The 21,888-nt window shown below is 40.2% G+C and overlaps 1 protein-coding gene across 2 annotated transcripts in view; it reads left to right on the top strand.

Annotated features, from left to right (window-relative positions):
* Window positions 1–21,888, top strand: part of LOC128667088 (complement C2) — a 263,324-nt gene that overhangs the window by 192,729 nt on the left and 48,707 nt on the right. For both annotated transcript variants that reach the window (XM_053721978.1, XM_053721979.1), the window contains exons 14-15: window positions 1,765–1,841; window positions 5,740–5,840. In XM_053721978.1, coding sequence (XP_053577953.1) covers window positions 1,765–1,841; window positions 5,740–5,840 — 178 coding nt within the window. The remainder of the gene's footprint in view (window positions 1–1,764; window positions 1,842–5,739; window positions 5,841–21,888) is intronic.

Here is a 21,888-nt window from a genome sequence, read left to right as displayed (position 1 = left end):
CTTAGACAGGAGGGAATAGCTAGGTGCGAAGTGTTCAGGAACAGTGGGTGACTGAACAAATTACCAAGCAACGTTCAACAGTAGGTGGAGCCTTAAATAGCAGTATGATAATTAGTAGTTAAAGGTACAGAATGGTAAAATCCTGACAGTGTCTCTCCTGTGCTCTGTTACTGACTGTCTGTGTGATCTTGGATAGTCTCTCTCCTGTGCTCTGTCACTGTCTGTCTGTGTGATCTTGGTCAGTGTCTCTCCTGTGCTCTGTCACTGACTGAGTGATCTTGATCAGTGTTTCTCCTGTGCTCTTTCACTGTCTGATCTTGGTCGCTCCCTCTGTTGTGGTCTTTTATTGACTGTCTGTGTGATCTTTGTCAGTGTCTCTCCTGTGCTCTGTCACTGAATGTCTTTGTGATCTCGGTCAGTGTCTCTCCTGTGCTCTGTCTCTGTCTGTCTGTGTGATCTTGGTCAGTTTCTCTCCTGTGCTCTGTCACTGACTTTCTGTGTGATCTCGGTCAGTGTCTCTCCTGGGCTCTGTTACTGTCTGTGTGATCTTGGTCAGTCTCTCTCCTGTGCTCTGTCACTGACTATCTGTGTGATCTTGGTCAGTCTCTCTCCTGTGCTCTGTCACTGACTTTCTGTGTGACCTTGTTAGTCTCTCTCCTGTGCTCTGTCCCTTGCTGTCTGTGTGATCTTGGTCAGTCTCTCTCCTGTACTCTGCCACTGTCTGTGTTATCTTAGTCAGTCTCTCTCCTGTGCTCTGTCACTGACTATCTGTGTAACCTTGTTAGTCTCTGTCCTGTGCTCTGTCACTGACTGTCTGTGTGATCTTGGTCAGTCTCTCTCATGTGCTCTGCCACTGTCTGTGTGATCTTGGTCAGTCTCTCTCCTGTGCTCTGCCACTGTCTGTGTGGTCTTGGTCAGTCTCTCTCCTGTGCTCTGTCACTGACTATCTGTGTGATCTTGGTCAGTCTCTCTCATGTGCTAAGTCACTATATGTGTGATCTTGGTCAATCTCTCTCCTGTGCTCTGTCACTGACTATCTGTGTGATCTTGGTCAGTGTCTCTCCTGTGCTCTGTCACTGTCTGTCTGTGTGATCTTGGTCAGTGTTTCTCCGGTGCTCTGTCACTGTCTGATCTTGGTCAGTGTCTCTCCTGTGCTCTGTTACTGACTGACTGTGTGATCTTGGTCAGTGTGTCTCATGTGCTCTGTTACTGACTGTCTGTGTGATCTTGGTTAGTCTCTCTCCAGTGCTCTGTCACTGTCTGTCTGTGTGATCTTGGTCGGTGTCTCTCCTGTGCTCTGTTACTGACTGAGTGATCTTGATCAGTTTCTCTCCTGTGCTCTTTCACTGTCTGATCTTGGTCGCTCCCTCTGTTGTGGTCTTTTACTGACTGTCTGTTTGATCTTTGTCAGTGTCTCTCCTGTGCTCTGTTACTGACTGTCTGTGTGATCTTGGTCAGTCTCTCTCCTGTGCTCTGTCACTGAATGTCTTTGTGATCTTGGTCAGTGTCTCTCCTGTGCTCTGTCTCTGTCTGTCTGTGTGATCTTGGTCGGTCTCTCTCCTGTGCTCTGTCACTGTCTGTCTGTGTGATCTTGGTCGGTCTCTCTCCTGTGCTCCTGTCACTGACTGAGTGAACTTGATCAGTGTTTCTCCTGTGCTCTGTCACTGTCTGATCTTGGTCGCTCCCTCTATTGTGGCCTGTTACTGTCTTTGTGATCTTGGTCTCCTGTGCTTTAGTGCTGATACTTTGTGTGATCATTTTTAGGCCAATATGTATTCCCTGCACTGAATCCACCAACAGAGCGCTGAAAATGAGTGAAAAATCCACTTGCAAACAGCACCGTTAGTATCCAAATTTTCCTACAACTTGTGTGACGATCTCTCTCTTTGGATATGAGACTATTTTTTTATTTGTATCTGTGCTCCTAGTGATCACATTTGATCAAAGCATAATCCCTGCGTTTTTGTATTTGTGCATTATTCTAAATAGGGGTGTAATGTCACTTCATGTCTGTGTCACTGTGTGTCTGGGTTTGTGTGTTTTTTTGTCTTTATGTATTGGTAACTCTGTGTGCTGTTACTAAGGTTGCCACCTCGGCGGCCATGTTTTCCTGGACACTTATGAGTTACACATGCTGCGGGGTAAGCAGGGGGGCATGTATTGAGCCTCTGGACATCATATGAATAGTGCTGATGAACAACACAATGCATGTTTCACCCTGCAGCATGTGTAACTCATAAGTGTCCAGGAAAACATGGCCGAGGTGACAACCCTACCTGTACCACATCTGTCTGTTTTTAGTTGCCTTTTTTTACTTTATAAATCTATATCACTGTTTCTCTGTCTTCATCTACACTTTAGAAATTGGTTAAAGGGACACTAAAAAGTAAACATTCACAATTCAGATAGAGCAGCAATTTTTAACACATTTCCAATTTGCTTCCATTAACAAAATGTGCACAGTCTTTTTATATTTACACTTTTTGAGTCACCAGCTCCTACTGAGCATGTGCAAGAATCCACAAACTATACGTGTGTGAATTTGTGATTGGCTGATGGCTGTCACATGATAAAGGAGGAGTGGAAATAGACATAACTTTGAAATTTGCCAGAAACAAATTTACTACTCATTTTAAGTTTGAGTAGTCATATTTAAGTCCGAATGGAGCTTGGTGCCCCTGTTTCCGCACGGGCCTTCAGGCTCGCTGGAAACAGCAGTTATGAAGTAGCGTTCTTAAGAACGCTGCTCCATAACTGGTCCATCGCCTCTGAGGCTGCGGTCTGCTATCCGCCTGATCCTATTCAATCGGGCTGATTGACACCCCCTGCTAGCGGCCGATTGGCCGCAAATCTGCAGGGGGCAGCATTGCACAAGCAGTTCTGGTGAACTGCTTGTACAATGTTAAATGTGCAATACCGTCCCTTGCACATTCGCAGCCAATGGGCCACTAGCAGTGGGGATTCAATCATCCCAATCGTATTGGATTGGGACAATTTCAGTCTGCCATCTAAAAGGAGTGCTTGTTAAATCTACCCCTTGTTGCTATTGCATTGTCTTTTTATTATGAATTTGTTGATTATGCACATCTTCTGTATTTAATAATCCATTACCACTTTTAAATGTCTTTTAAAACAAGTGGTTTATACCAGTTATTTCTCTCGTTTTGAATTTTCAATATTGTTTTAAATCTAATTCAATTTCAAAAGCGTATGATGAATTATCAGTGTTGAGAATTAATATTTAAAAATGGAAATTTAATGTTAATTTAAATCATATCAACATTTGAATGTTAGCTTTTTCTGGAAAGGTTTGCAAATTAGTGCTATTTTTTTAAAGGAACACTGAATTAAGTTTTCATGATCCAGATAGAAAGTCTCTTAAAACTGCATTCTCTAATTTACTTCCATTATCTTTTTGAGGCAACAGCTCCTACTGTAATGCTCGTGGGATATTCCACTATCAGACCAAGCTTGGCCAGTAATCTTCTTATGCCGACGTCAAGCTGGAATGATAGGGAATATCCTAGAGCATATTTTAGGGTTAAGGCATGCAGAGAATTAAAAACAGGCAGAGTTCATGAACAGTAAAGCAGTTCAGCAATTCAGTGGGTCAGGGGGTTAAGGCTAGCAGCGTAGTCAAACAGGCAGAGTTCATCAACAGTTAAGCAATCCAGCAATGCAGATTTTAAGGCAAGCAGCGTAGTCAAACAGGCAGAGTTCATCAACAGTTAAGCAGTCCAGCAATTCAGGGGTTAAGGCAAGCAGAGCAGTCAAAACAGGCAGAGTTCATCAACAGTAAAGCAGTCCAGCAGATAAACAGCACACAGGAGCACAAGAAGTAACACCTATACTTGGGCACCGGTGAGAGAGACTGAGGCCTTTACATAGGGAAGACAGGGCGGGCGGTGATGATGTCACCACCATGCTGCAGTTACACTGCCGTATCCCTAGCAACAGGAGGAGTGCCTGTATCCATGGTAACGGCCACAGCAGAGCAGAGGAGCAGCGTGACACCTACTGAGCATGTGCAAAAGATCACAGTGTGTACATATATGAGTCTGTGATTGGCTGATGGCTGATAAAGGGATAGGGTGTCAGGGTGCCAGGAATCAGACTGAGACGAGAAGTGCAAAAATAATCACACCTTTATTAATAGCAAAAAATAATAAAAAGTCCACAAGTCAAATAATAAGCCAGGAGTCAAAACCAGAGCTGGTAGTCAGACGAGCCGAGTCAGGAGCCAAAGCGAATAGTCAGACGAGCCGGAATCAGGAACAAGGAAAACAGCAGAGTCAGGAACAAGCCAGGGATCAGGAACCAGGAAGGACGTCAGGCAGCCAGGTAATACACAGGAACTCTCACAAACAGGTCTGAGACAACGCAAAGGCAAAGCATACTGTACAGAGGCCCTTTAAATAATAAGTGATGACATCACAATTCTGAGACTGCATCCTGTCTCACATGGATGATGCACACCAGTCTGGCCATAAAAGGAACTGCAGGAAATGAGCAGCATCCCCCACAATGCACCATAGTCAGGAAGAGAGGTGAGTAAAATGGCTGCCAGCAGCACATGGCAAACACAACAGGGAGAAAACCCTGACACTAAGGTTGCCACCTCAGCCATGTTTTCCTGGATGCTTATGAGTTTTACATGCTGCAGGTTGTGCAAAGAGGAACCTAAATAGTGCTGTTCAGTATCACTATTTGGGTGCTGTCCAGGGTTGAATTTCATGTTCCTACCTGCACACCCTGCTGCATGTATAACTCATAAGTGTCCAGGAAAACATTTTTGAGGTGGCATCCCTGTACAGGGGACCTGAAATATTATCAGAAAAAGAGATCTACTGCACATTTAAAATTCAGAATAAATGCTATAGGAGTCTCTTTTATTGTGCATTTTAGACACCCATTATATTGCTCGTTAGGCTTCTGAGGGTCCAGTGGGTCTTCCTTCCATCAACATATATAGCTGTTTTAAGTGCTCCAATACATAATATCTCTCACAGCAAAGACGAACCACTAGCAATTTGGAAAAACATTAATTATGGCTGCAACACTTAGAAAACACTTTGGCAAAAGTGTTTTCTAAGTCGCAGGATAGAAGAGAATTTGCCTCGGCAAACTTGCAGACTCGAACATTGCACTAAACGTGGGTCTTCCAGTGTGTCCTGTGGAATTCTCACTACGTTGTTGAGATTTTTCACCTAAACTCAGCATGCAGGATTTAGAAAGACACAGCAGCCTTGTCTCACAATATCAAAGCTGCCATGGTTGTCTCATGTAATGTTTTTAAAACATTTTTGTGATGTTGGTATACTTGACAGTGGAAGTCATTCTACATTGCAGGATGTTATCAGTTGCAAGATAGAAGTGGTTTTGTTGTTGTTAATGGAGCTGACACGGGCGGGTACAAATCTTTTTGAACTCTATCATTTTTGAGCTGCAAAGTTTTGAAGAGTTTTTCAGTTGAACATTGGCTTTTACAAACAAGTTTTATTTAATCTAGGGCTTCTTGCAATTTGCACCAAGACCCCCTGTTGAGTAGGCCTTCTACTATCTGTGTCTATGCCATTTTGTGTCTGTGTCTTTGTGTGTCTGTTTTGCTTTTCATGTCCATATCTGTTGGTGTGTGTCTGTATCAGGTGATGCCACTGCATTTTTCTATTTATAATTTGTTTATCTCTACCTAACCCGTTGTCTCTTTCTCTTTCACTTTGCCAATACTGCCACGCCCAGGAGATCAGCTTTTCCGTACCAGCAAGATTGATGCAAATTTTATTTCGAAGGGGGCTGATGAACTTGAAGAGCTTTCAATCATAATAAAGATGAATAAGGATGTAAGTATATTAAGAAGTAACACCTCTGTTACATGACTCTCCACTTTAGTACACAGTGCCAAATTTCTATATAATTTGCTACAAAAGATTATTTTTTTTGCAATTATCTTTCTCTTAATTCCATATTTTGATGTGTTTAACTCTTTCCTTCATGGATATCTCAGGTCAAGATTCATGTAATCTTCCTGGGTCTGTGAGTTAGCATTTTGCAGACCTCAGTTTACTTTCATTGCTTGATTGACTTGTGAAATCAACTTAAAGGTACTGTAAAGAGAAAAATCTGGCAACTACAGGCCAGTTAGTTTAACTTCAGTAGTAGGGAAATTAATGGAAAGCCTCTTAAAAGAAAGATTTATGACTTACAGAAAGACAAACAATTTTGAGGACCAAAATCAGCAGGACAAAAGTATTAGACAAGGATGGAGCAGTTGATGTAGCATATCTAGATTTCAGCAAAGCATTTGACACCGTGAAACACAATAAACTAATTCACAAACTGTATCTCCTTGGTCTAGATTCAAAAATTGTGAACTGGGTGGAATGCTGGACAGAAAACAAAGTGTCTTAGTAAATGGAGTTCATTCAGCAGAGGGTGCTGTTACTAGTGGTGTTCCTCAGGGGTCAGTTCTGGGGCCTGTTTTGTTTAACATATTTATCTGTGAAATCAGCAAAGGGCTACAGGGGAAAGTATGTTTGTTTGCAGATGATACAAAAATTTGTAACAGAGTGGATGTTCCGGGGGGGTAGACAAAATGAGAAGTAATATACAACAATTGGAGGATTGGACAAACGACTGGGATCTAAAGTTTAACACAGCAAAGTGTAAAATAATGCATCTAGGGAAGAAAAATCCAAATGTTAGTTACAGACTCAATGCCACTTTACTGACTGTTACAGATGAGGAACAGGACTTGGGAATTATTATTTCAGATGATTTAAAACTTAGTAAACAATGTAGTAATGCAGCGAGTAAGGCTAGCAGAATGCTTGGATGTATTGGTAGAGGTATTTGCAGCAGAAATAGTAAGGTTCTTATGCCACTTTATAGATCATTAGTTAGGCCTCATCTTGAGTATTGTGTGCAGTTCTGGAGGCCATATCTTCAGAAGGATATTAACAAACTTGAATCTGTGCAAAGGAGGGCTACCAAAATGGTACATGGTCTAAAAAATAAAACTTACCAGGATAGGCTCAATGACCTAAATATGTATAGCTTAGAGGAGAGAAGGGAAAGAGGTGATATGATAGCAACTTTCAAGTACATTAAAGGGTTTAGTAAAACTGAGGCTGTGGGTATTTTACATCAAATGGAAAATTCAAGAACAAGGGGTCATGAGCTCAAGCTAAAGGGTAGTAGATTCAGGAGTAATTTGAGGAAGTACTTATTTACAGAAAGGGTGATTGGTTAATGGAATAAACTTCCTCAAGAGGTAGTAGCAACAAACACTGTGGGGGACTTTAAAAATGCATGGGACAAGCATAAGGCTATCCTACGAACTAGATAAGTTTATACTGTTAGGTAAGGTCGGGCAGACTTGCTGGGCCTATGGCTCTTATCTGCCGTCAATATCTATGTTTCTATGTAAAGTCATAATTAGACATTTGTGATTTAGATAGAGAATACAATTTTAAACAACCTTCCAATTTAATTTTATTATTTAATTTACTTCCTTCTCTTGTTATCCTTTGCTGAAAGGTTTATCTAGGAAAGCTCAGGAGCAGCAAAGAACCTAGGTTTTAGCTGCTGGTTGGTGGCTGCATATATATACCGATTGTCTTGGCTTACCCATGTGTTCAGTTAGAAACCAGTAGTGCATTGTTACTCCTTCAACAAATGATAGCAAGAAAATGAAGCAAATTTGACAATAGAAGTAAACTGGAAAGTTGTTTAAAATTGTAAGTTCTACCTAAACCATGAAATAAACTTTTTGGGTTTCATGTCCCTTTAACTGTATGGTTTTGGATACATTCCTTTAAAAGCATTTTTGTAATATACTTATTTTCTCTCTCGTTCAACTTGACAGCTCATAAAACATAAGATGAATTTAGTTAAAAAAATGAATATATATATATATATATATATATATATATATATATATATATGTGTGTGTGTGTGTTAAATCAAAGTAAACATAAAAAGAAACAGGCTATGTTAACAAAAAGAGCGAACAACTTACATGTTTTCTTGCAAAATTAGCACTTTAGCCCCTGCCTGCCACTAGATAAGGGAGCAGACTTTAGTTGCATTTGGCCTCTTCTGAGCATGGGCAAGAGACTGACTTCCTGATTCTCTAGCATTCACTGACCAGTAAGCCAGGTCATGTTGCTCTAGATCATTTCTGATATTAAGCTAGAAAAGCCTTCCTTTAGAGGCCCCAGCAAGTAATGGACACTTACAATGATTTCTAATTTTCTATTACGTATTAACAACTACTTAGTGCTTTGTTTAGTATAGCAATGAAACAGACTGTTTTATATCGCTTTAAAAAGTAAACCATCCAAATGGACATAGGTTGAAAATTCAAACAATCTGTTCAGCACAAAACTTCTGCTTCCATTCATTTGAATGGAAGGAAATTAGAAAAATTATGCTTACCTGATAAATGTATTTCTTTTTTGACATGATGAGTCCACGGATCATCTTAATTACTAATTGGATATTCACCTCCTGGTCAGCAGGAGGAGGCAAAGAGCACCACATCAGAGCTCTTAAAAAGCTCCTCCCATCCCACCCACTCCAGTCATTCGACCAAAGTTAGGAAGAGAAAGGAAAAGCCAAGGTGCAGAGGTGTCTGAAGTTTACATAACCCACAACCTGACTACAAAAACAGGGCGGGCCGTGGACTCATCGTGTCAAAAAAGGAATACATTTATCAGGTAAGCATAAATTTTCATTTTTAAGACACGATAAGTCCACGATAAGTCTACGGATCATCTTAATTACTAATGGGATTCAATACCCAAGCTAGAGTACACAAATGATATGGGAGGGACAAGACAGGGAACCTAAACTGCTTGAGGAACCTTTCTCCCAAAAAAACGGCCTTAGCCGAAGCAAAAGTGACAAATATATAGAACTTTGAAAAAGTGTGAAGAGAGGACCAAGTTGCAGCCTTGCAAATCTGATGCACAGAAGCTTCATTTTTGAACGCCCATGAAGAAGCAACAGCCCTAATGGAATGAGCCGTAACTCTCTCGGGAGGCTGTTGTCCAGCAGATTCATATGCAAAACACACAATACTCTTCAGCCAAAAAGAAAGAAGTAGCCGTAGCTTTCAGACCCTTGCATTTGTCTGAGAAAACCACAAACAAAGAAGAAGACTGACGACAGTCCTTAGTCGCTAACTAAAGCACAGACCACGTCCAAATAGTGCAGAAGTCTTTCCTCCTGAGAAGAAGGATTAGGACACAAGAAAGGATCAACAATCTCCTGATTAATGTTCCGATCAGAACAACCTTAGGAAGAAATCCTAATTTAGTATGTAAAAACTACCTTATCTGAATGGAAATAAGATAAGGAAACTCAAACTGTAATGCCGAGAGCTCTGACACTCTCCGAGCAGCAGAAATAGCAACAAGAAATAAAACTTTCCAAGATAACGACTTAAAGGACCAGTAAACACAGTAGATGTGCATAATCAACAAATGCAAGATAACAAGACAATACAATAGCATTTACTCATTTCAAATGAGTAGTAGATTCTTTTCTAACACATTTCAAAGTTATGTATATTTCCACTCCCCCTGTACCATGTGTTAGCAATCAGCCAATCACAAATGCATATACGTATAGTCTGAGTTCTTGCACATGCTCAGTAGGAGCTGGTGACTCAAAAGAGTGTAAATATAAAAGACTGTGCACATTTTTTTTAATGGAAGTAAATTGGAAAGTTGTTTAAAATTACATGCTGTATCTGAATCATGAAAGTTTAATAAAACCTGAGTGTCCCGAGGAGTTCCGGAGGAGGAGCCCAGGTGTATGGTCATGCAAGACACCTGCTCTGATTTACCTTCCTTCAAGCCTGCTGGCGGGAAATCTGCGCCCAAACCCTCAGACCTAGGGCGGCTTGTGTAGCCAAAAAATTAATCGCTATCGGAACCTGCATTAGTGCCATTTCAAAGCACTAAACTGCATTTAGCAGTACCCACAAGGACCTATAAAGCCTTGGCAAAATCTATCGCTTATACCTATAAGTCATATAACTACTAACAAACCTGTTACACTAAGTAGCGAAGAAGTACAGAGGGGTTAATCTTTGGCTAAACCAGCACACCTATTATCCGCACCTTGCTGAACTTTTCTTTCCAGGTGCTGGTGCTTACAAGCGGACTCGTTAGTTCCGATGACGGAGCCTTACCTGAATCCTTAATAAAAGAAACTGGGTCCCGACTAAAACAGCAGCCATTCTAACTGACTGCTGTTATCCCAATCCTAAACCTTATCTGGCCTTACGGAGTAACGGAGGTGAGCCTGCTACTTTGACCTAACACGACTTTTTCTTAGCCCCACTGACCCCTGCATTCATACCCGGCCTGGGGCGAAGACTTCAAACTCGTCGGACAGCACTCACCTGAAAGATAGCTGTCACACACTTTGACCCACAGTGTTCGGACCAGCAGGAAAGAGTGGAGGCGCAGTGATATCTTGGGCGACAGTTCCTATTGGCTCGGGGCTTCCCTCCCACCGGTGCTGCGTGGGGGACCCGGGCCACGTCTCATTGCTGCGCTGCCTATCCTGAGTCAAGTAGCTGTGAGCCCTCGATGCCTGAACTGGGCCCTGCCCTATCGAGTGGCTTGATTCGAGACTCTTCTTGCCTCTCTCTTGTCAGTCCGGCGCTTCCCCTCCCACCGGTGCTGCGTGTAGGGGAAGCCCGGTTTTTCGGAAAGGACGCTCCAGATATCATACACTCCTGGTTAGGAGTTGGTAAAGTATATGAGACTCAAACTGTCCTATGTATGCACTCCTCAGTGAACTCCTGAAACTTTAGCATCAGCCTATGCATATGTCCTATTTAATACCCTTATCTGCTTGCTATAACCTTAGCAGTTAATAACATTCTTTCCTGAAAGCACATTGACTCCTCATGCCTCTCCTATAAAAGCTTATATGAAAAGTGCTATCTCGGGGATGGACTTTTTTCTATGTTCTAGGATAAAACTCTGGGCTAAGAGCAAGGAAACATATAGAAAACAGGAGAGAAAGGGGGAAAGATAAAGAAAAAAGGAAAGCACAAAAGAAGGGAAAAATAGTTGAAAATAAATATTGAACTGTGTTATTTCTCATCAAGTATCTAACCGCTTTCTATTTTTTCCTATATAATAGAGTTCAATAGATTCATTAGAATCTGTTTAAGATATACCTATACAGATACATGTTGAAAGGCTTTCTATATTTTGGGAGCTTACATAAGAAAAGAAAAAATATTCTTGTGAAATTTTGTAAAAAACCTCCTTTATTTATTTTTTTAAGAACTGAATGTATCTTGGAAATGTATGAATATATAATTTGCATGGAAAATATCATATAAAGTGTGAAAAGTTACTAAATAGTTAGGCACTGAAGAAAGGTCCTTAATTTCAGTATCCACAGCTGTTAACTCAGATTAGTACCTTAGTTTATAAGTACCGGTAGAATAACGAATATGGTGTTACTTTAAGTTACTTTGGTTTGATGCTACTTATAGACACTAGGGAAGCTTGACTACAAAATATAGCACTACTAAGACAAGTTGAGAATACTTGACAATAGAGTATATTAATATTAAACTGGTAATTCCCTTCTGGTTTCTTATTAAAGGTGTTATGAACATACATAAATAAGTTTAAATGATTAATATCGCTGTAACAATACTACATTTATAAAACCTAGGCAACGATATTGCACTATCATACAGTTACAGCTTAGGTATTTAAGCTTGTGAAAATATTGTGTCACCTTTTTTTTCTTTTTTTTTTTTGCCAAGAGAAACTGTAACTGTGATAACATAAATACCCATTATAATATTGCGCAAATACATAAAAAGTTGCCTGACTAACATAACAACGCCACCTTGCTATTAACAAATAAAGAAGTAAATTATTAAATCTGAAAACCTTTATCTTACAAGAGAGAGATGAAGAGAACAGTCACTTAATCTTCTCTGTTCATACATTTAATAACAGATGATGTTTGCTTTTCTGACAATACTAAGAGTTAAATTTTCCTGAATTTTTTTTTTTTTTTTTATACTTAAATTGGTAGTAACTTCCTGTAACTGAGTCTCTGTCATAATTTCGAACATTTTAAACTGAACATCTATACTAATAGATAGAATAAACTCACACCCCTATTAATTCACACTAACCAGTTTAGGCTAACTTAAACACCTATTACTACTATCCCTTGGAATATAATTTTTCCTCACATTCCTTCACACTAACACGTCCTCACACTCCTTTACTTTTAAGCAACACACGAGAACAACGTACCGATATATTTTGATAAACGTCTTTTCACAATTACCTCCCCCTCGCTAGCACAATAAACACGCGGCTTATGGATAAATTTCTTTCGACTGCACCTAAGGCACCATCACCGACTATGGCAGTCAGACACAGGGACAGGAAATCCCAAAACACTCAGGATTTAATTACTGAACCGCAATCAACCTCACCCCAGATAGCGCCCATCCCAGAGCCTCTTAATTTACAAAATTTGGTTGGAAGCATAACTGAAGCTCTCACACCCAAATTCGATGCCCTTAGGGCAGAGATTAAACAAGACATTTCTTCACTAACCCAAGAGATCAGGCAATTCTCCAATAGATTACAAGAAGTGGAACAACGCGTGTCAGATCTAGAAGATCTAACACTAGGACATAGCTCTAAAATAGAAGCTTCAAGTAATAATATTCAAAAAATATTTGATAAATTGGAAGACTTGGAGAACCGATCTAGAAGAAATAACATACGAATAATAGGCCTCCCAGAGGACAAGCAATATGATGATTTATGCTCTTTTATATCTGGCACGCTCACAAAGGCTCTGGGCATCCCCTTAACTTATCACCCGATTCTGGTAGAGAGAGCTCATAGACTTGGCACCCCTCACTTACATAATAAAAATGATAACTGCCCAAGACCGGTTATTGCAAGACTACTTAATTTTCAGGACAAAAATATGATATTACAGTATTTCAGAAAAAATCAGCCAATTCTCATAGACAAAGCCAGAATCTTAATTTTTCAAGACTTCTCGGCCTACACAGCTGCTAAGAGAAGAGAGCTGGCCCCTATTTGCACCAAGTTTATACAGAGTGGCCATCGTGCCACTATAATATATCCCTTTAAATTAAAAGTTGTAGCTAACGATAAAACACATCTATTTGAGGATGTTCAATTGGCTGAAAACTTTCTGAAGACCCTAAGCGCATAATCTCACTAAGAAATGATTCTGTTGTATAATGAGGAATTAGGCCTTGTGGTTAGGGAACCCCCTTGGGTTAGGGTGGTTTTATTTAATGTATGTAAGTCTCTTTCCCCCTTCTTCCCTCCTTTCTTTCCCCCCCTTTTTTTTCTTCTTCTTTTTTTTTTTTGGTATGTGTTTGCTCTCTCTCTCCTCCCTCCCTCTCGTGTAAATGATGCAACCGACCAATAACTTAAAATTAGTATCTTGGAATGTAGGAGGTATTTCCACTCCCATTAAACGGAAAGCGATACTTACCCACCTCCGAAAGACTAAAGCTGATATCGGCTTTCTACAAGAAACCCATTTAAACTTAGAAGAATCTTTAAAATTGAACACACAGTGGGTTAGAGAAGTTTTTGCAGCACCAAGTATTGGGAAAAAGAGAGGCGTGGCCATACTTATTGGGAAAAGACCTGGGGTGATGGTTTTGCACTCTGAGGCTGACTCTGGAGGGAGATATATCTTGGTAAAAATGAAAGTTTCACATACAATTTACACACTTTGTAATATATATGGACCAAATAATACTGATCCTGAATTCTGGAATTTGATCCAGTCAAAACTTCTTTTAGTTAGTGAAAGACACTTGATATTAGGAGGTGACTTTAACATGGCACCAAATTGCCCTCTAGATAGACTCAGAAATAACGCTAAACAGTTAAAACAGAAAAAAGATAACTTAGACTCTAAAATATTTAATCAAATTAAGCATAATTTAATCTTACGTGATATTTGGAGAGCCCAGAACCCCGACACACAAGATTACACCTGTTTATCAAAAGCTCATAAAACCCTCTCTAGGATTTATCTATTCCTAATAGATCAACATATACCTATAACAAAAGTAAAAGCGGATATAATGCCAATTCTTCTATCCGATCACGGTCCTATCTCTCTTGAGCTATACTCTGATCACCCCAAATCTAAAATATCACGATTCTTTTTTCCCTACCATCTAACTCCAGATCTAAAATTCAAAAACTGGATTAAAGACAAATTCACTGAATATCTCAACTTTAACAAAGAATACATACAGTGCCCAGATATATTTTGGGAAACGGCAAAGGCTGTAATTAGAGGAGAAATCATTGCCTACACTGCCAAGTTAGCTAAAAAGGTAAAGTTAAAGGAGAGGGAAATGAGTAATCATCTGGTTAATTCATATAACCATTTTCTGCTTATGAAAACTCCCCAAAATTGGGCAAAATATGTCCGCGCTAAATCTATTAGAGATACTTTCCTAATGACTCAAGAAACCAATAGGGAAATTAGGTTCCAGGCTAAATTATACAGATTTGGCAACAAATCTGGAAAAATGCTAGCCAAATTGGCTAAAAATAAAGGAAAAAAAACAATGATAGAAAGATTATCTCACCAGGGGAAGCAGATAATGAAACCAGAAGAAATATTAGATGTATTTACTGAATACTACCGAAACATATATACATGTAGAGGATATGATGCCGTCCAAGCATCAGAGTTCTGGAGCAAAATCACTTATCCCACAGCTACTGCCGAAGAGATAGCCACTCTCAATTCTCCTATCTTAAAAGAAGAAATAGAGGAAGTAATCGACAATCTTCCCTGAACAAAGCACCAGGTCCAGACAGGCTTCCAAACAAATTTTACAAAATTCTATCAGCTGAAATAACACCCTTCCTGAACAATCTTTACAATGAGCTATACATTAATGATAGGTCGGTCCTCCCCTCCTTTTCTTCTTCATTTACGACTCTGATCTTAAAAGGAGGGAAAGATCCATTACAAAAAGAGTCATATAGGCCAATTGCTCTCCTAAATTCTGATTATAAAATCATGACCGCTATATTAGCAAACAGGCTGCAATCTATCTTAATGAGAATCATTCATACGGATCAAGCTGGCTTTCTCAATAAACGAAACTCGGCGGCAAAAATTAGAGAACTCTTGGTTACAATGGACCACGTCCAGAACCTTCCTTCCTCTGAGGCGGAGAGAGCGGGCACCCCAGATCTAGCTATTCTGTCAATCGATGCCGAAAAAGCATTCGATTCGGTAATTTTTAACCATATAATATCATCTCTATCAAAATTTGGGATTAAAGGAAAGTTTTCTGATTTCTTAGCAAATTTACATACACAATCTCACACACAATTGATAGTAAATGATGCCATCTCTTCCCCGATTAGAATAGACAAAGGAACACGTCAGGGCTGCCCTCTCTCTCCGCTTCTCTTTGACATAGCGATTGAACCCTTAGCAATCAAGATAAGGGAATCTCTTGACGGTATAAAAATTCGGAATTTCGAGATAAAAATTGGACTGTATGCGGACGATTTATTAATTTACCTATCTAACACAAAACTCAATATACCAAGGCTCCTTCAAATAACAGATCATTTTGGTTCTTTTTCAGGTTACAAAGTTAATAAATCAAAATCTGAAATTCTTTGGTTGAGAAGAAATAACAGCTCTATTTCAAACACCCCATTTAGCGTGGTTTCTGAATCTTTTAAATACCTGGGTATACATATACCAACTGACTTAAAAAACCTATATAAATTAAATATAACTCCTATACTAACCAATATTAAGGAGAAATTAAAAGATTGGCAGCATCTACCATTATCTACCTCTGGCTGATCAGAACTATTTAAAATGATTCTCCTCCCTAAACTTCTATATATTCTGCAGAATGTTCCGCTGATTTTGCTGGAGAAAGATAATCGATCTATTAATACTTGGCTTAGACAATTTCTTTGGCAGGGAAAAAGATCTAAAATATCCCTTGCCAAACTTACTGCACCAAGAGACCAGGGAGGACTAGCAGTTCCAGATGTTAGATTCTATAACCTTAGTTTCCTAGCCCGTATCATAATGGATTGGATTTTTGCCAAGAACTATGTTCTTAATAATGAATTAGAATCTAGCGTCTGTGAACCATATCTCCCACTAGCTATGATACACTGCTTACCAAAGAAACTCCTAATAAAGATAAATACTCTTAAAACTATATATAATCCTATCAAGGCCTGGTGGAAGATAACTAAGTTCCTGGCAATTACCAACACTGTCTCAAATTACCTCCCCTTGATAGGGAATCCACAATTCCAAGCAGGCATAAATTCCACAGTCTTCAATCGTTGGCATAGTAAGGGCCTTAACAAAATAAGGTGCTTGATCAACACTGACAGACAATGTGTTAAGACCTTTGACGAACTGAAGAGCGAATTTAATCTTGATAATAAAGACTTTTTTGCAAATTTGCAAATAAGACACTTCATCGCCGACTTGACTAAAGAGGCAGGATGGCACTGGGCGCTAGATAAGTTGGAAAACTGGCAAATTTTAAACAAAAATTACTATATGTCTGTTGCCCCATGTTACCACATACTTATTGGTAAAAAGAACGCCTCCACCTTGGATAAGATGGCAGCGATATGGTCTTCCCTAATACCTCAAAGTAACATTGACACTAAAACTCTTCAGTTATCAATTAATAAAGTGGCATTGACCACTTTGTCGGCTTCTTGGCGAGAGGCACATACTAGACTCCTTCATAGGGCCTATTTCACTCCGGAGAAAGGCTTCAGAGTGCATAACCATCATTTCAACAAATGCCCTAAATGCTCCTACCCTGCAGCAGACCTCATACATATGTTCTGGCATTGTCCCAAAATTAGAAATTTCTGGAGCAAACTAGAACACTGGCTTAAAACTACTTTAAAAGTTGAGACACTTACTTTATCACTATACCAAATCATATTATGCCTAAATAAAGAAGATATCTATCAAAATAACGAAAAATTAATAAATCTCTCTATCCTAGCCTCTAGATATTTGATTTGTAAAAAGTGGAAAATGAGAACACAGCCGACGATTACTGAAGTCAAGAATTATTTAAAAAAACAGTGTGTACTAGAACAAAAAGACACAAACATTGACAAGGAAACGGATATAAAAAACTTCTTTAATAAATGGGCAGCGTTCATAAAAACATTTCACGAAAGGGAAATTGACTACCTGATCTTTCCATTTAAAAACTCAGAAATAGTTCTACTTGGTATTTGGTAATTAGGGAGGGAGGGGAGTGAGCTTCTAACACTTTGATTACCTCTTCTTTTTTTTTCTTTTTTTTTTTTCTTCTCTCTCTCTTTCCCTGTATGGTTGTTTGATGTTTGTTTGTGTTTGTTCGTCTGGTTGTTTTTATATGTTATGTTCTCCTCGTCTGTATGAGATGTCATGCAGGGCATGATACCCGTGAAAATTGCTTTGTAGGGGGGAAAGGGAAGGGAAAGGGGAAAAAAGAAAAAAAAAAAACTCCCAGCAGAACACACAACTTAACTTAGTAAAATATTGGTATCAATGTCAAATATTTTCTTTTTTTTTCTATTTTTACTTGCAATTTCATGCTGTATGTTTTCTCTGTTATTAGCCCTGCGTGGCATAAAATGTGATTTTTCTTTTTTCTGTATGCTCTGCTGGTTATAAATAAAATAAATAAAACAAAAAACCTGAGTGTCCCTTTAATATCTAAGGAAAGCATAGGCTCAAACGGAACCCCTTGAAGAACTCTGAGAACTAAATGCAGACTCCATGGAATAACTGGTATGAACACAGGCCTGATCCTGCCCAAGGCCTGACAAAATTATTGTACATCTGTGACATCTGCCAGTTGTTAGTGTAACAAAATAGACAAAGACAGATTTGACCCTTTAGGGAACTTGACAATAAACCATTCTCCAAACCCTCTTGGAGAAAAGACACAATTCTAGGAGTCCTAAGTCTAGTCCATGAGTAGCCCATGGATTCACACCAATAGAGATATTTATGATAAATTTTTCTATTGACAGGCTTACGAGCCTGAATCATGGTCTCAATGACTGAGTCAGAAAACCCTGCTTGGATTATATTAAGCGTTCAATCTCCAAGCAGACAGTTTCAGAGAAACCAGATCTGAGAGAAGGAGGGGCCCTTGATTAGAAGGCAGAGATGACATGTCCACCAGATTTGCATACCAAATCCTGTGAGGCTAAGCTGGTGCTATGATGATCACCGATGCCCTCTCCTGCTTGATTCGAGCAATGACCCGAGGAAGAAAAGCCAACGGAGGAAAATAAAACTGGATAACACTTCTGGATGGAGTTCCCACTCCCCCGGATGAAAAGTCTGCCTGCTCAGAAAATCTGCCTCCCAGTTGTCCACCCCTGGGATGTGGATCGCCGACAGGCAGCAAGAATGGGCCACCACCCACTGAATTATTTTCGACCCCTCTGTCATCGCCAAAGAACTCCTCATTCCTCCCTGACGATTAATGTAAGTCACTGACGTTATTTTGTGCGACTGGAACCTGAGAAACTGGACAGAGGCTAACTGAGGCCAGGCCAGAAGAACATTGTAGATTGCTCTCAGCTGCAGAAAGTTTATAGGAAGAACAGACTCTGGCTGAGCCCAAACCCCCTGAGCCCTTAGGGAGCCCCAGACTGCTCCCCACCCTAGAAGGCTGGCGTCTGTTGTCACAATCACCCAAGATGGTCGGCGAAAGCAGGATCCCTTGAAGAGATGATCCAGAGAAAATACCAATGAAGAGAATCCCTTCTGTCCTGCTCCAGTAGCATTCGAGGAGACAAATCTGTATAATCTCTGATCCATTGCTGAAGCATGCTTAAATGCAGAGGTCTGAGATGGAACCGAGCAAACGGGATGATGTCCATTGCCGCCACCATCAGCCTGATTTCCTCCATGCACTGAACCACTGAAGGCCGAGGAGTGGACTGAATTACTAGACAAGTATCGATACTCTGATTTCCTGACATTCTGTCAGAAAAATCTTCATTGATATGGAATCTATTATGGTTCCTCAGAAAGTTACCCTTGTAAATGGAACTCTTTTCCAAAATTTACCTTCCACCCGTGAGGTCGCGGGAAGGATAACACCATGTCTTTTTATGAAATTTTAAACCCATGCAATGCAAGTGGAAAGCAGCTGAAGTTAGATTCAAACCACTAACCTTCAGCTTGTTAGGCAGCTAAGCTAACCAGTGGACCACTTCTGCAGGCTATCATCTTGCTTGCTGTAAGAAGGGCGCCTGGACCAGGATGTCGTCCTGATAGAGCGCCACTGCAATGCCCTGTAACTGAAGCATCGCCAACAGTGATCCTAGAGCCCTTGTGAAAACTCTAAGAGCTGTGGCAAGACCGAAAGGAAGAGCCACAAACTGGAAGCATTTGTCCAGAAAGACAAACTTTATAACTTGAGACAATTCTTGAGAATGGCACATGAAAGTAAGCGCCCTTTAAATCCACTGCTGTCATAAATTGACCCTCTTGGATCAAGGGAAGAATGGAGCAAATAGTTTCCATCTTGAAGGAAGGTACACTAAGAAATTTGTTTAGAATCTTGAGATCTAAAAGTGGTCTGAAGGTTCCCTCTTCTTTGGGAACAATAAACCGATTGGGACAAAAAACCCAGACCCTGTACCTGTAGTGGAACTGGAACAATCACTCCCAGGCCTGGGAGGTCTCCTAAGCAGTGTAAGAACGCCTCTCCTTTTTATCTGATCTGCAGATAATCTTGAAAACAGAAACCTGCCTCTGGGAGGAAAACTCTTTGAACTGTGATTTGTGTCCCTTGGACACTATTTTCTATTGCCCAGGGATCCTGAACATCTCGAACCCAAGCCTGAACGAAGACGGAAAGTCTGCCCTCTACAAGATCCGGTCCCGGATCTGGGGCATGTCCTTCATGCTGTGTTTGATTCCACAGCAGGCTATTTTGTTGTTTTTTGTTTAAACAGTGCAATTCTTTAATAAAGATTAACAGATAAAAACGTTACTGTCTCTTTACATTTTAAACAGTAACTTTTTTATCCTTGTGTGCAGAAAAGTGCTTAGAGTAGCACGCAAACATTGAAGCACCGACTTAAACCTCAGTTAAAGCTTGCTGAGGTGACCTCCTAATACTCATACATCCTTAGCACTTCATGTACCTAAAAAAGACATGACTTTAATTCTAAACAGATCCGGAGCGCAGCTGTAGCGCTATCCATACCCACCTAAGAGAAAACACTGAGTACTGAGTTACAAAGGAATAATAACCTTTCTCCCAAAAACCGCTCTAACTTCCGATGAACAGAAGAGCAAGCGCAGGCTAAGTCGGCCCCAAACATAGCTCCGCCCTTCGTGGGCGTGATAACTCACATCTCAGAGATTGCAGTATAGTGAAACTCAGAGATAGGAAATTGCGCCGCTGGAAAAACGGCGCAAAACTTAACCCTGCCCTTCGTGGGTGTAACAATACATGCTCTCCTGGTCGCCATTATTATCTTAGAGATAGACTACCGGGAGATGTTAACTGAACGCTCTTTGAACCTGAGGGCAAATTGTAATACCAAATGAAAGGTAAAAAATGTGCAATACATATAAAACTTATTCCGGGGATTGAGCCAGCGAACATATAATAATATATATATAGGAGATATATGTCCCAGTAAAATGATATACTTCCTCTGTCCTGAATCCTCTGTTTGCTTCAGACCCAGAATAAAAAAGTTAGCACTTACCTTTGAAATCTGCCCGACAGCAGGGCAACTCAGCAGGTTTTATATATATATATATATATATATATATATATATATATATATATATATATATATATATATATGTAAATATAATAAATATATACTGTGTATATATATATATATATATATATATATATATATATAAAAATATATATTACTAAATTACTGTCACCAACAAGTATTTAGCACCTGAAAAGAGTTCATTATGTCAACCTCTAGCACAGAACAACAGTACTAAACAGAGACAGACAGACCCACACACACACAGACAGACCCACACCCACACAGACTTGCACACAGACCCACACACACACAGACAGACCCACACACACACAGACACGCACACAGACCCACACACACACAGACAGACCCACACACACACACACAGACACGCACACAGACCCACACACACACAGACAGACCCACACACACACAGACACGCACACAGACCCACATACACACAGACAGACCCACACACACACAGACACGCACACAGACCCACACACACACAGACAGACCCACACACACACAGACACGCACACAGACCCACACACACACAGACAGACCCACACACACACAGACACGCACACAGACCCACACACACACAGACAGACCCACACACACACAGACACACACACAGACCCACACACACACAGACAGACCCACACACACAGACACGCACACAGACCCACACACACACAGACAGACCCACACACACACAGACACGCACACAGACCCACACACACACAGACACGCACACAGACACAGACAGACCCACACACACACAGACACGCACACAGACCCACACACACACACAGACAGACCCACACACAAAAACATTTCCAGCAGTCACTTGCTGACTTCAAGTACAAAAAAAGTTTCCCATCATGCCACAATTCCCAACACACTATAAAGTAATCTAACCTTTCTTGGCACTAAAGTAACACTGGTTGTGGGCAGGAGTCAGTCCCTTTTCCCCTCATTTAGACCCAGACTCTAAAATTAATATCTGACAAACACTAAAATTCTGCTTAGCAATTAC

The sequence above is a fragment of the Bombina bombina genome, chromosome 7 (assembly GCF_027579735.1).
Source record: "Bombina bombina isolate aBomBom1 chromosome 7, aBomBom1.pri, whole genome shotgun sequence".
In the NCBI taxonomy this organism is placed as follows: domain Eukaryota; kingdom Metazoa; phylum Chordata; class Amphibia; order Anura; family Bombinatoridae; genus Bombina; species Bombina bombina.
Note: the sequence above shows the minus strand (reverse complement) of the source record. Positions and strands in the feature narration are given on the sequence as shown.